Raw genomic sequence first — 16199 nt, forward strand, 5'->3', positions numbered from 1 at the left:
TTGTAGTCCTAAACCCGGAAATCAGTAAACATTTTTGCACATCCGGGTCCCTCGTCTCTACTTAGTGCTGCTGATGTTAAAGTAACGTGACCACAATGCAGTCTGTTTATAACGTCAGATTAGTTTTTTACTTCTAGAGATTTACGCTTAAAGAAATCACAAAAGTGGTTTTAAAAGTTCATCTATGAAGATTATCTTGCTGGACAAAACATGCAAGTATTTATTACAGAGCTTTTTTTTCAGCAATATTTGAAAATCCAATGGAAAAATCCCTTTGGCTTTTTGTTGAGGGGCCCAGACGACTCAAAGTAATCTCATGACGCTTTACTTTTTTAATCAACTTTATAGAAAAAAATCAAATATAATACAAACTCATCAGATGGACAAGTACTAAATATAAAGGAACAGAAACAACAAGACATTATCATAAATCATTATTGCAAATTGAATCTGTAAGGTAAAAGAGAGGAGAAAGAAAAGGTACAAAACAACACATTATTCTTGTTAGAAAAGATCTTCGTACAACTTAATGGGTTTTGTTACCTTTCTGAGTGTCAATCAGTGCCAGACTTTTAATATATTCTTAAAATTCACACAGTAAATAAAGATTCTGGTTCACCACTTCCGGGTTAGCCTACAAAAATACATCATCGCTAAAAAAAATTAAATAAATACATTTAATCCATGGGCACCGCAAAGCTGCACATAGTGAAACCTCCCTCTCGTCTGCGCCTCTTTGATCGGCGTTATTAAAATAAAAGTGTGGAAAACGTCATTTCTGCCCAGTGCGCGTGCTCTGATGTGACATAATGGAACGTGCGAGCCTAGAAAAGCTCGAGGCGGCGCGAGCGGGCACACACAGTACAGTCAGGTCCGAGCAGCAGGCGGAGGTGTTCAAACATTAATGAGGCTGGACATAATTCATTGAACCGCGCCGTTCGTTCCTCTGAGGTTATGGGCACGGCTCCGTTCTGAGGGAGCGCCGAACACGTCGACTAGTCATTTCGAAAAACGGAAATAATGATGAAGAAGGATATTAACTTGAGCCTGGCGGACGACGCTGACCTCAAGCCGCATCTCCGCGACGCCGAGAGCCTCCTCAGCTCCCCGGACCTGGGGCTGCTCAAACTGGCCTCCCCGGAGCTGGAGCGGCTCATCATCCAGTCCAACGGGATGGTCACGACGACGCCCACCAGCTCCCAGTTCCTCTACCCGAAGACGGTGACGGACGAGCAGGAGTTCGCCGAGGGCTTCGTCAAGGCGCTGGAGGACCTGCACAAGCAGAACCAGCTGAGCGGAGCCGTTCAGACGAACAGCAGCCTGGACCTGGGCGCCAACATCGCCCCGGTCACCGTGCAGCCGGATCTACCGGTGTACACGAACTTGAGCAGTTACGGCAGCGGGCCGCTGGAAACCACCGTCAACTACTCCACAGACACCGTCCCTTTCCCGCCTCCTCCGTCGCATCATTTGGGGGCAGCCCCGCCGCAGCCCGAGCTCTCTCGGGTCCAGCCGCTGAAGGAGGAGCCTCAGACGGTCCCCGACGTGCAGAGCTTCGGGGACAGTCCGCCGCTGTCTCCCATCGACATTGACTCACAGGAGCGCATGAAAGCCGAGAGGAAGAGGCTGCGCAACCGGATTGCAGCCTCCAAGTGTCGGATGCGCAAACTGGAGCGGATCTCCAGGCTGGAGGACAAGGTCAAAACGCTGAAGAACCACAACGTCGATCTGGCCTCAACGGCGAGCCTGCTGAGGGAGCAAGTGTCCCAGCTGAAGCAGAAAGTCCTCACCCATGTCAACAGCGGCTGCCAGCTGCTGCCACACGAAGTCCAGGTCCACTAGTCTGAGGACATGACCTGCAGTTGGGCTACTGACCAGCATATAAGCTTCATGGACTTTGTTAATGTTGGTTTTTCTGTATGTAGCCCAGATATGTGCCGTCCCTAGGGGAATGATTGCCAGGCCGCGTAGGCCAAACTGTACATTAATAATGGTCTGTTTAAATTGCTCTGAACATCAGCTAAGATATCATCATACCTGGTAGAACACAGTGTAGGATAATGTGTGATGAGACTCTCTCGCTCTGATCGGCCATCAGATAATACTGATAAGTTGCATTTTTATTGAGTAAAAGCAATTTCCAGGATCTACATCTCCACACACGCCTCCGTCCAGTGGAGATGATTCGCCAGTATTAATCACTCGATTTTTAAATTAAGTGACGCCAATTAGTCGATTGGGTTTAAGCCGAAATGAAGAGTGTTACACTTTGATATATTCGATGATTGAAATGCTGTTCTACCTCGTATATATGTTTACTGGTGCTCAAATCAACATTGAACTGCAATTTTTTTTTTGCAGAAATTTTGTCATGAGATTCCCTGATGAGAGAACTAGGCACTTGCTGGGAGGGCTGTTTGCTCACCTTTAATGACAAAAGGGATATAATCTAGATTTTTTTTTCCTGTAAAAAATGTTTACAGACTGGCTGTTTCTGTATACAGTCTCAAACATGGACCAAACAGATTTTCAATATATGTACAGTGATATACACACATGTGACACAGATTAATATATGAGGAACTGGTCGTAAGAGAAGTCCACACACCCACATTTGATATGACACCAATCGACTACATAATGGACTAATTAGTTTGCATGTTGTTGACATACTCGAATGTTGCCCACTGCTGGGTGTCAAAGGGTGCAATTTAATCAGTGTTTATCAATGTCAACATTTTACAAACACATGTATTTATCTTTTTGTTATTTTTTACTCTACTGTGTCTCAAATTCAATGTGTTCTTTGTTTTAATGTTACGAGTGGTAACCTTTTTTGTTGCACTGACTGTTGCTGTCACCTCTAGCCTACAGTTACTTGGCTGTATGCTGCTGCGTTCTGAATTAAATGCTGCTGGCAATAAACACTGTTTCCTCCATTTTGGTGAAGCTCTCATTTGCATGCATGTTGGCAAACACATACTGATGGTCCAAGTCATTGTGTGCAAAACTGACAAAATAAAGCGATTAGTTTGAAGACCATGCTCAGTTTAATTAACGTATGCTGGCACAACATTGACACCATAACTAAAAGTCAACAGTGTGTCATTATAGTACATTAATAGCTTCCTCCTCTGATGGAGATTGAATTAGTGAAGCCAGTGTTGTGTAATAACAGTATTTGGAACCATATGTGCAATATTTCTGAATCACATCATCCCCCTGGTATCTTTCTCCCTCTGCTGGTTAATTGGGAAATTACAAAATATGTTACTGCACTGATAGTTGAAGGGACATTTTCTTGAACATGTTTGGACCTTGAACAACTCCAGGCTGTCCAAAGGAAAATAAGGATATGTTTGACTTCAGTGGTCGTTGCACAGATGTCAGATTAAGGGGGTGGACTATTAATGATTTATTTGAGATATTATTTATTACCCAGCAATGCAGAATTCAATCTGATTAGATGTTGTTCCCTATAATATTATCAAATGACCGGAGTCCTTAATATCAGGATTACACCAGAACATTGGTTCTATTAGCCTTTTTAATAAACACTGTGTGGCTTTTGTTAATAGCAGTCAGTATCATAAGAAAAGCAGGACACTCTTGATATTATCACAGTTAAATTGTGGCTATAGAAAGTCATTTTTATGTCCTTTGTTTCATTATGTTATTGGTCAGTTATGGTATATCCCATAGTTTTCCCTCTAAATAGGTGTGGTATATGATATGTATTAAGTTACTGTATGATATGTACTGTATATATATGTATATATATAAGCATACTATTTTGATCCAGTGATGGTCTAGATATACAGTTAATTTTTAATCTTAATAAGATAACATTCATTGGAAAATGTTGTGCTCAATGGCCTTATAGCACCATACAATATAGTAGGGAAATGGAAGAAATTAATGACCCCAACGGACAATCATTTGGTAATATTTTGTCGATTGGGGTTAGGATGACCGCGATACCAGAAACTAATAGCCCACCATCTGAAGCCTTCCCCAACACTCATGACTTCATTTTCATGGCTTAGATGATGACTGATTTGTTTGGTACAAGCTTATTAATGGACCGTGGGCCAAAAGCAGCTATTTCTTAACTGACTGGCTTCCTGTGCTTAGTGTCACTCTGCTGAGCTCAGATCATGATACTTTTTTTTCTTTCCCTCTTTTTTTACCTACAATTTATATCATTTTGATGTAGTCTTTGGATAAGTAATCTGATTACAGTTCATGGACAAAGCTGTCTTTGTAATGTAATGATGCACTTCCTGAGTGGTGCTGAAGAGGTTATTTTTTATTAATTAATTTTAATTTCCGCTCCTTCAACAGTCTGTTTAAGGACAAATACACATTCAGAGATACCTTCAAATTAAATATTCCATTAGTTTCGATATGCTTTTGTAATTGGGAAAGTATAAATCTGTGGAAAGCAACATGTAATCACATTCTCAAATATATTAGAAAAATAAAAAATTGACTTGAACAGCTGGTTTCTGAAGTCCTTTGCTGTCCCTTCTGAGACATACTGACCTAACTTGGCACTTTGCATTTTTCTTGATGTCTACATCCAAGCTTCACAATTGTGTATATATCTATATATGTACATATGTTTTCATTGTGTGACTTTGTTTTTTTTTTTCATTTCCAGGTGAAGACTGAAACAGTGACATCTTGAGGCTGTCGGACGAGAAGCAGCCAAACATTTGCCACCAGTGTGACAACCTCAGTGCTGAAACTGAAACATTTTATAAAACTGAACAGAATTTCAACGTTACTGTCCAACAATGGAGATGCAGCAAGTTTTTTTTAAGTTAGCACAGATCTTGGTTGTCAGTTAATTTAAGTACTTTGATATTTTTGTTGTTAAAATATGACTTTAAACAAAAAAGTAAAAGTCTTAAAGTACTTAAATAACAAAGAACAAAACAACAAACTCATTATACATATATCCATGTGTATTTATATACTGTTTACCGTGAGTTGATCAAATATCAGTCAGTTTATCAGATCTGATATTCTGCATTTTCTGGAGATCAAAATCCTTTTTTTTGTTTGTTATTTCTTTGATATTCCATTGCGATTTAAAACACATTTATCTGAAACTGTGCTATTTTGGCTCTGATGCAGCGTGCAGTGTGGAAAAACAACCAGTAAATGAAGTTATGAGATATGTTTGGTGCGAGTAAAAAGTCAGTGGAAGTATAAAGAAGCAGAACATCAAAAATTGGCCCCAAAAGCGCTGTAGTGGAGTTAATGTACTATCTCACCCCCAACCGCACAAAATCTTCAAAAACAAGAATCAACTGATTGTTAGTAACTTTTTATTGTTTTACCACAAAGTACAGATAAAAACATCCACAGCATATTCTCTCATCTTGATGGCCCAAACGGAGGAGGATTTGAAGAGGCAGTGATACGAGACCAAATAAAGTACACGTTTCTGCGTGCTAGTAGAAGATCTAAAGTCGGCAACCTCTACCAGCTTGATGGCGTTTGTTTTTCGTGTAGATGCTGTAGTGTGTATTGCTTTGTAACAGAGTGACACATTCATTCACGAGCAGGCCTAGAAATGAATGCAGATACAGTACAACATGGCTCTTCTGGGGTTTTTCAGGTTTTTACTGCTAGTGTTGACTTTTTCTCCTCTTTTTTCCCCCTTGATTTTTTTTTTTTCTTTGTTGCAAGCCTGAGTCGATACAACACAATCCACACATATGACTCAAAAGGTACAGTATTTACAGATCTGGTTTATATAGAGAGGAAGACATATTAGAAAGGAGAACAGTTTTAAAAGTTTGGATTTTTTTTTACCGGAAAAGAAACAGTCACAACCAGTAAGAAGTAAAATATACGCAGGATCGAAAACAGAGGTTTGTTGTGATCATCACTTCCTGTCTGATGAGGTCGCCACACTTTGACTCGGGCCGCATTTTTCTCAAGCTCTAATAGTCAGCGGCTCATCCGGGATTGATTGTTTGAATGCTACACTTCTTGACGGTTAGGATAAATGCTTTTCTGATTCAGGTTCAAAAGGTGAAAGGTGAAAGGTTTCGATCGTCGCAATGATCTTTATGGTGCTTTGCCTTCTCAATCGCCATCCATCCATGTCTGCTCTAACTGGAAAGAAAAGCCATCCTGAAATAAAAAGTGACACAAAAGTATTCGGAATTTGGCCAGACTTCACTTCAGTCCGACACGCAGCACCTGTTTTAACACACTGTTTCTTCTGGGAGTAAAAACAGAGCTGCTTCTCTGGCAATCTTTGATGAAGCCAAACAAAGGAATTACCGGCAATCCCAGAGGGGGGTGATGCTATGCAGACTTGGAGCAGCTGTTAGCAGATACGTGGTGAGGTTACACAGCATCTTGGAACCAATAAAACCTCAGAACAGAACATTTAATTCCCGCGTGGACTCGCAGAACTCAGCAGCAACCGGGCTTGTGAACAGCCTCCAGCTGTTTGATGCTTGTTTGACTTTAAACAGTGCCGTCCGTACTTCACCTGAACAGTGAGCAGTGTGGAGAACATTACACACAAATATACAAGCAGACTCTGTAATACTGATTCTGAAGAGGTCTCACTGTGGGCGAGGAAACGTTAAATTGCTGAGCGCATAAATGGTTCTGTAGTCCTGTCTCTTCAACATGTTTCAAAGTAATGCATTTAAACTGATGTGAACTGCAAACACATCACATGTCTGATCCTAGGTACAGTCTGTTTCAGTGCGATCTACTTTAAAAAAAAACATCTGACCAGCTGTTTGAAAGCTGTGTGACACAGCTACTGTTAAAGAAATGTGTGTTTTATCTCTGTATCGCGAATACTGCTGATACTACGAGGCCGAAGCGCAGGAACTCCAGTGTCCAAATGAGTTTTATGACTAAAATAGAACTTTTAAATGTTTAAAATATCTTTGGACATTAGGTTCAAACTTGCTCTATCTTGGAGAAAAAGGGATGTAAAAATGGCAGTAAAAACAAAAATCCAATCAAAAACCATGACAGACCACAGTAAGTGTAGGTACTGCGCTCTGCCTTGAGTTTTCTGGGGTTGTGCGTCACACGGCACAAAATTATACACAAGGATGGCTTGAATGATGTGTTAAGAAAGAAGATGTGCTCAGGAAGAAGACAAGAAGACGATTGTAGTAACTACAGTTTATCGTTGCACAACCTATATTTTTTTTTCAGGTCAAAGAATGCTGTCATTTTTTTTCACATGTCAAATCATTGATCATGATTTTAAGACAAGAACATTACCCAAATAACACATACTTAACAGGAACATAACCACTGCTCTAAAAAAAAAAATTAAACAACTGAAGCCCCTTCCTAAATTTCATAGAGTAGTAACTGTGGTTAGGCTTTGTAGGGCAGCGTACTGTGTATTCCTGTCAATCAAACTTGATTGTGGTGACTCATTAAGACACTACCAGTAGTTTCAGTGATGTGATGACCAAGCGAAGATTTCTGCCGCGTGACATGTACTGAGTGTCAGATTTCTCCCTTGATGTTTCCTCTCAAACAATCCGATAAAGGCAAAATACCATAAAGACTATCGAAACAAAAACAACATTGCTCGCATCCTCCAACCCGTTCAATCATGTGCTAGAGAATGTCGAATTGTTCTGAGTGATTATTGTTTTATATTTGATAAAGCAGCTGTGATTATCCGACTAAATGTTTGCCGCCTCCAAGTCTGTCAGCCATCAGACAAAGACTGTGATGTCATTATGCAGCGTTGCAGCGAGCACAACTGCACAGCTGTGTTGCCCAAAAATGCTTTTCAGATATCCTTTAATTTTTTAACACTGTCTCTCAGTGACAGCAGGGACAATAACATCTTGAGGCAAAAGCATCAAAACACTTGCCACCATAAGACTTTGGAGGGACTCAAATCACTACAGTCACTGTCTGGCTTTAAACAACACGTATGATGCAGCTCAGAGTGTATCCCTTTATTAGTAATAGTGTTGGGAGTCACACTGAGTGGATTGGAGGATGATAAACATGTTGGGAATTTCCCAACTCGCATTTCAGATTCAAATGGCTCCGCTGAATATTTTTTGTCGGTGGAGAAAGTTTGAAGCAGCATGAGACCAAACCGAGCGGGAAAAGAAACAACTCACGGAGGAGCTGCCACACATCACCCAAACAAACCCGACACCACAGATCTTCTATATTTGATACTATCCTCATAGAACTTCATTCCTTTTAAAATTCATTTCCAGAAATGCATACCTGTAGATATTATATATATATATATTGCACAACATTTATATGTACATCTGAAATAAATATAATTAAATAAAATGCGTCTCTTTATTTTTTGCTATGTTTTTTAACCTAGCTCTATCTTGTTCATATTTTTCTCCCACCTGGTGTTTAATGCATGGAAAGAATAAAAGGGGGCACCAGAATACAAAATCAAAGAAATGTAAAAACATAAAAAAGGCCAAACGAAAAAGGCTCAGATGAATAATGAAAACAAAATACCTGCTAATACCTGACATATCCATGTATGGATGCCAGGCGAGACAACTGAAACACAGAACGCTTCTGTGTAGAATCAAACGTAACGCATCAGTACAGAGCAGTTTTCAGCTGGATCAGCCCTCCCTCATTTACTCCACTGTGGCCTTCACTAAATCCGAGGCTGACATCTTTTCAAGACATTTAAACAAAGTACTGTAAACATCGGAAGGATTTAAATGGCACTCTGAGGACGGACGCCGTCAAATCCTTCTTTTAAAACCACACCGAGGAACAGGGAGACAACTGAAGAAGGGGTGGGGAACCTTCAAGAACCGGTGCTGCAAAGAGTCTGAAACACAGTTTGATTGAACTTGCTTTGGCATCAGACCAACACCCGCGCTGATCACAAAACTGACACCTTTTAGCTCCTTTATGAGGAGGACCCAGAAGCAAACACCTCGAGCACCGTTCCACGAACACCTCTGAGGATTTCAGACACTTTTCAGCCTGGTTCTTGAGAGCCGCAGCTAGCGATCCTTACTAGGTTACAGAAAGAAGCAGGAAAGTGAGTGAGAAAGGGTGATGGAGTATGGACCCGAGGCCCTGGGGTCCAGCTAGAGGAAGAGGAGGGAGGAGGAGGAGGTTGAGGAGGGAGTAGGGAAGAAACGGGGCTGTAGTCAGCTTTAACATGCACAGTCCTGGTGAGGAGGAGCAGGCTGCTCTGTCAGCTGGGGCCCCTGTTTGGCCCCCGTGACGGCGGGATCTCCAGCGTCCAGGCTCTCAGACATCTTTTCACAGATGATGTCGACCAGGCGCTCGAAGGTCTGCTTCACATTGATGTTGTCCTTGGCGCTGGCCTCGAAGAACTCAAAACCTTGAAAGGGAAAAGGGCAGGAGAGAGGCTCAGTTCATCTCAAATATGTGTCATAAACACGTTTTCCTGTTGCGCTATTTATCTGTGTAGATATTATAATATAATAGAGCTAAATGGCACCTTGCATGTGGGTGCTTAAAACTTCCAAAAATTGAAAAGCCCAACAGCGATGTCTCTTTCCAGAAATCAGCACCCAACTAAGGTATCTTGAGTCACAGCTCAGCCAAGGAGGAAGCTTTAGAAGTGAAGCGGCTGCGACAAGACTGCAGTGGCCACGATGTAAACCTTGGGGGCTCCGACAGTCAAAGTTAAGTTTTTTGCAACTGACAGGCTGAGCTTGTTTTGTAAGAGTCTGAAAACTTTACGGAAACAATGCCTACAGAGAGGCCTTTTGTTAATAAAGAGATTCCGAGAAACCAGAAAACACCAAGTCTCGCTCAAAGAGAAATCTTACGAAGAAATATTACGAGAGCTGGGTTGCCGCAGGAAGACGACAGTGGAAACATGAGTCAGAGTTCAAGAGAGGAGTTTGACATTTGCCTAGAGGAACTGCAAGCAAGAATTTATTTCCAAGCCGTGGGTGAATAATGAACTGCTTTTGACAATCAAGACGAGGCAACAACTGAGATGAGTCAACTCGCAAGACAACAGAGCGAGACTTCTGGGTTCCAAAGGTCGAAAATCATCTGAAGAATCGTTTTGGGTGCTGTTGTCAGACACCAAGAATAACAACCTCAGCCTGCGAGCACTTTAAGTGGACGTAAATCGACAGGTCAGAGATTTCCAAAGGATTAACGCTGCATCTACTGGACCTTTTTATACTTTTTGGTCAGCTTGAAAAACAAAACAGGAGTTCCTGTGTGATATTTACATCTCGCTCTTCAGTGGAAGAAAAGTAGTAACTATATGAAACTGCATCACGATGTCTGTAGATCATATCAAGTAACTAGGTCATGAAACATTTTATAATTTCAAATGTGTTATCTTAACCTGACCTTTAGCTAAAAAAAAACAACAACCTTCTTGTCTTCATCGATTTCATTTGGGGTGAACTGTTCCTTTAAAAGACTTTGGGTGAAATCTATGTATTCATTGAGTAACTTCAGGTCTGTGTACCCAACAGTGAGTCATAGATATGAAGTGTGTGGTGTGTGTGTGTGTGTGTGTGTGTGTGTGTGTGTGTGTGTGTGTGTGTGTGTGCGCACGTACACCATGAACTCACCGAGGTGCTCAGACAGCTGCCGGCCTCTGTCTCCGCTCACCACTCGCTCATCATCCATGTCGCACTGTTCCTACCAGCAGCACCTGGGCGTTGTCCACGAGTACGTCTTGATCTGAGTCGACCTGCAAACCAACACACCAGCAGTCGAGAGGCCAACTCAGAGGACACACTGATCACACTGCAGCTGAACGTGTCCCTGGAGTCTGAATCATTGCTCTCACATGACTCCCAATCAGAATATAAAGACTTTTTCTGTGTAGTTTTCAGCCCAGAACAGCCGCTGGAGTGTTGCAGTCCGCTGGTCTGACACTGCACTCCTCTACACTGTTGGGCTCTGTTGGACAATTTACCAGCAGAACCAGAAATATTCCTTTATTTATTCCATGTGCAGTCTTCATCCTTCTCAAAACCTGGCACCTAAACCCTATTACCCACAATGCAAACTTAGCCACTGAGTGAAATCACGATTTGAGTAGCACCTCTACCACTGCTTATTAGTGAATTTGTCTTGTCTAACTGAACGTTATTTTTCGAAGATGCAAAAACCCCCACAAGTGTTGTTACAGTTTCTACAGTGAACAAGACTTTTGGTTTTGTCCAGCCACATTGGACCTAAAAACAAGAGGTGTGTCCAGTCTGATGACAAGAAAAAGGATGAAGGACCAATGAAAATGAAACTTGGACTTTGACATTTGGTATTAATGTGGGGAAAAATGAAATAGGATAAACTTTTTCTTGAAGGACAATGGGAGTAACTTTAGAGCAGAGAAATGACACCGACAGGAAACGAAAAGGATAAAGATAATGATCGGCGCAGCATCCGGTTCCTCTGCAGCCACAGATAAAACAATACGAACAGAAACCCGAACTGGATCATCAATCTACAATATCTCGACATCTATTTCCAGTCCCGTGCCCATTATCAAGACACCACCTGATCCATCATCCACGCAGCGCCCCTCTCACACACCTCTGAGCCAATCACATACCAGTCCTGGACAGCGTTGAATGACTCCTCGTTGGTGATGTCGTACATGAGGATGAAGCCCATGGCTCCTCGGTAGTAGGCCGTGGTGATGGTGCGGTAACGTTCCTGACCCGCCGTGTCCTGGAATTGCAAAAGAGGAACAGCAGCAGTTAGAGATGTTTTTATGAACTCATTACAGGTTAGATGGAAAACAAACTTTCAGGTCTGCAGACAGTCTAACTGGTCATTTGTCCTCATTTCACACATGTCAGACATTTGGCAGAAGAAGTGGGGTTTTTTTAGCAAACGCTTTGCAAATCTGACAATTTCATTCTATCAAAATAAACCTATTTTGTGTTTCTAACTTTGAAGCAAAAGGCATCAGGAAAATACAAATAAAAGAGGTACATAAATTTGATGTCGTTGAAAACATTCTCTACTTTTAACCAGCCTGGTTTTGTCTTCAGAGACCCGAGTCCAAATTGGTTTACAGCCCATCACCACTCAGCTGTGCGTGTCGTGTGCACCAATCTTCTATCCTGCATTAATAATTCACTGTCCTAATAAAACATTAAGAGCACAAACAAAAAACAAAAAATGGAACAAAGACCCCGTGAGAGTAGGAAATTACAAATTAAAAGCTTTGAAGTCAGAGCAGTTTGCCGAAGTACACAGATTGTGGTAATAACCTGTTTGTATCTGTGTTTATGTGATGCCTGGAGTTTGTTTAAGGTACAAAAGATTCCGAAAGTTATTTTAGAAATGACTCAAATATTCAAGAGCTTCAAAAGGCCTCTCCTGTTTTCCGCCAGCAGGTTATATGTCATCAACTCGCTGAGAGCTCTGCCTCTTCCTCCTTCCCTCTCTCTCCTTTGACACAAAAGCCGAGGTTGAATTTCAGAGTTTAAGTCTAATGAATGCTCAGGGAACTGAAGCCTGGTGTTTCTGTTTCCCAACGTCCTGCGTCTCTCTCTGAGCTGAGCAGCTCATGATCCAACTTCAACACTTGACAACAACTGCAAAGTCTGGTGGAGGTAACCAGGTGTAAGTATAAGGTGATTTTTTTACTGTTTAAAGGGGGCTCTGTATCTGTAGTCATGTCGCTTCGAAAATGTTTTGTTACTGAGGTGGCTTTAACTGTAGGTGTATTTTCATGACCAGAATCCCTGCTGAATGATCACATAAATATTACGGCAACATTAGAGGGATAATAATGAGTTATAAACCGTCTATAAAGTATTCATATGCTTCCTTTGAATGCTTCAGCGACTTAACCATTGGCCTTCAGTGTACAATCCCTGACACAGAGAGTCCATAAATGTGTACACATACAACACATTCTGCTCAGTTTCTCTCCTCTTGGATTCATCAATGTGTCTATTCACTCAATCACACATGATCCTCCTCAGGTCACAAGAATATTGTATGACATCTATATTTAGGGAGCTGCAGCTCCATATTGTTGGTTCTAATGTTCTGCAGTTTATGTCCTGCTCATCCACTCAGTGTGCTGCAGGACGCTCAGGAGCTGCAGCTCTATACCTCAAATGTCCGTGTAGGTAGCACCGAGTGGTGTTACATAATGAACTCACTCACTCGAGTACTCATCTTTCACCAAGAGCCCTGAAAACAGTTTAAACTGTGAACATTTTAGATGAGCCCCTGGCTTGTGAGCAGATTGATTAACTTTGATATGGATGTGCGAAAAAAGGGAGGGTCACTGAGGGAAAATATCTGTTATTATCAAAGTTATTATTGAACAGTTTCTCCTTACTTTTGATTGTGTAACAGAGGTGAACCAGGATAATCTTCTATTTGCTATAACTCTTGTGTCTGTGCTAGACTACAGGAACATTCTGTGTGTTTTTGTTAAAGACTATAAGAGCTTTCTCTTCAAATAAACACTCGTTCGTTGGTTTCCCTGCTTCCTAGACTCACAAGTACACTGAAGAAAGTCTGATTTAATTCAAAGGTACACGAGTCAAAACCAAGACACCACGAGGCTATGTGATGTGGGGAACAAAGTGAAGTGGCGACTGCATGGACGGTGGAGGGAACAAAAAGGAAAACCAAGGAGCAGAAAAACTTGCCTGTAAAGACATGACAAAGTTTGTGTTTTTTCTATAATAGGGGTCGACCGATATGGCTATTTCAGGGCTGAATATTAACAATTCAGGAGACTGATAATTGGAACATTTACAGGAAACTTAAAATTCTTAGTCTCAAAATGGGGATTAAGCAGTGATGGAAATTGCCCACATACAGTTTACTTAAGTCCTGTACTTAAGTACAATTTCAAGGTACTTTGCTCGAGTATTTCCATTTTCCGCTACTTTATACCTTCACTCCACTTCATTTATTTGATAACTTTAGCTAGAACATTTTGCTTATTAATTTTGATTAATCATTATACATATATAAATATATATTTTATCTAATCGGCAATCAGATATTTAAAAAAAAAACCAATGTTAGTAATCATAAAAATGCCTTATATGAGTCCCAATAATCGGTCTATACAAATGCTATGTGGTGCTATCTACTGGTGTCAAAAGGTGAGATATGGGAAGTGATTCTGTCTCATTAGGCTAGACTGCTACAATTCCTCAACAATTAAGATTAATAAAACAGAGAAAAGGGCTGAGGTATTCCATCTTGTATAAAAGGTAGAAAGCCTCCAATAAACGGAATGCACAGTGCTGTATCAGACCAATAAAACCTCCCGCTGATGGGTGAGATACCGCAGGTTGGGCGGGTTTAGTTTTGGCTATTGGGGCGTTTTGAAACAGGAAACACTAAGGCAGACAGACGACATCAAACAATACCATATCACATCTTATCGTTAAATCATTACACTAAAAATATGTTTCCGAAAGCATTTTTTCAGCCGATGTTTTCACAAAGGAGGAAATAGCAGTTACAACCCTAACACCTACACCCATGGGTGCTGACACTATGAATGTAGCCGTTATAGTATTCAGCATAATGAAAGGGTGCCCCATTCAAGTGAGATTATGTTCAAATGACTCAGAACATAAGCATGAATCTATGTAAATGGGATTAACTGCACACTGTGAAATAAATATACATTCTGTATGTTGACCATTTTCATTTTACCGTCAGCTGAGAGAACTGCTGAGAGATGGGGGATGGGGATTTCATGTGTGTTTTGTATGTGTGTGTGTGAGCGAGTGTGTGTACACGTGTGCAGAGGATGTAAGGGATGGATACTCGGGGAGATGTGTAGTAATGGGGGAGGGGAGAGCACCCAGTCATCTGTTTCTCATGCTCTGATTGGCCAATCGAGTCTTCCTTACTAGAGGCAAGACCTGGCAAAGGCTGACAACAGCGACAACCATACGCACACACACACATGCACACGCACACACACACTGCCCTGCTCACAATCACAGCTCTGTCGGCGGCAGAACGTGTAGTCAAGGTAAAAAAAAGGTGTCATGATCAACACTGTGATACTAAACCACCAGTTTCCTGCAGCTCAGGGAGCTTGAGCCCTACAGCTTGTCTCTGCTTTGTGATTGTGGTTACTTCTGAAAAGACACCAACCTGTGTTGTGTTTTGCAACCCTGTCATTGTCTTTATTGTTTACCATGTTCTACTCCAGGGGTGAGCTGGACGAGCAGGCTGTACAGAGCAAAGCGCCATCTGAGGACAGTTTGCATAATAAAACGGCACCACAGGGCAGAGTCTCACAACGAACAAGAACCGTTGAACATTTTACGAAACGTCTTAGGAAATATTATTTGCTGTATTATTAGGTCTCATTAATAACATGTGACTCACATTCAGGCTTTGTCTCAAAGGTTCAAGTCAGAATCACAATGATTTAGCATTGTCTCTCTCTTTCATGAGTATCCAGCTTACCAGCCTTTTAAACAGCCTTCAGATGTACCTCTGGTATCGAGGCTCAAAACAAACCACCATGAGCAAAAGTGTTTGTTGCTGCTGACACTATGATGGCGCACGTTGCCTCACAGCAAGAAGGCTCTGCGCCTGCAACCCTTTCTGTGTGGAGTTTTGGGTGGGCTTGGGATCTCCCCCACCATCAAAACATCCATGTGTAATAGCTGAATTCTCCGGTCAGTGCACTTCACACCACCAGGCACGGGCTACGATATGGAGCTGGTCCCTGGGCGCTGTACAGTATGTTGGCCTCTCCTCTGAGATGGGTTACTTGCAGAGATCCAGTTTCACTCAGCTGTACACTGTGTGACTATGTGATAAAATAAAGATTCTTCATAAACTGACACACAACAAGGCGGGGTGAAAAGCCAACTGTCATAGAGACGGAGGAGATGCAACATCTGTTTAAAAACTGTATGGGAATAATGGCACACATTTTAGGACAATCCTCCCTGAAAGGTTTTCATAGTGCTACAGCAAGCTGTTGACACGAAAACTAACAGAAACAGTGGTGTAAATAATGAAAAAAGAGAGGCTGGATTCTTACGTTTTCATCTCCACACATCTGACCAACTGCTGTGTAAATGTTGCATTTGTGGATTCAGAAAGGTGTCAGAAAGGTGTTAGCCACACTAATGTCTGGTGACCCAGGACTCAGAACGGGTAACACATGCAAACAAACATGTACATCGCTGGAACAATAGTTGCAATGTTTTTACACA

General features: G+C 41.6%; 2 protein-coding genes across 2 annotated transcripts; one reads left to right on the top strand and one right to left on the bottom strand.

Moving 5' to 3' along the window:
- The first annotated feature begins 743 nt into the window (after positions 1-743).
- LOC115592014 (transcription factor jun-D-like) lies at positions 744-2939 on the top strand. The gene has a single exon (XM_030434474.1). It carries the CDS (start codon positions 1021-1023, stop codon positions 1840-1842), a length of 822 nt encoding a protein of 273 aa, XP_030290334.1. The 5' UTR covers positions 744-1020; the 3' UTR covers positions 1843-2939.
- A 4822-nt stretch (positions 2940-7761) lies between these two features.
- On the bottom strand, positions 7762-13161 carry LOC115591569 (ras-related protein Rab-3A-like). Its single transcript, XM_030433687.1, is given in 6 exon segments — positions 7762-9364; positions 10587-10654; positions 10656-10683; positions 10686-10708; positions 11576-11742; positions 13150-13161. Coding segments are annotated over 6 exon segments (489 nt in total). The 3' UTR covers positions 7762-9173.
- Between the last annotated feature and the right edge of the window lie 3038 nt (positions 13162-16199).

Source organism: Sparus aurata, chromosome 11, assembly GCF_900880675.1.
Source record: "Sparus aurata chromosome 11, fSpaAur1.1, whole genome shotgun sequence".
NCBI lineage: Eukaryota > Metazoa > Chordata > Actinopteri > Spariformes > Sparidae > Sparus > Sparus aurata.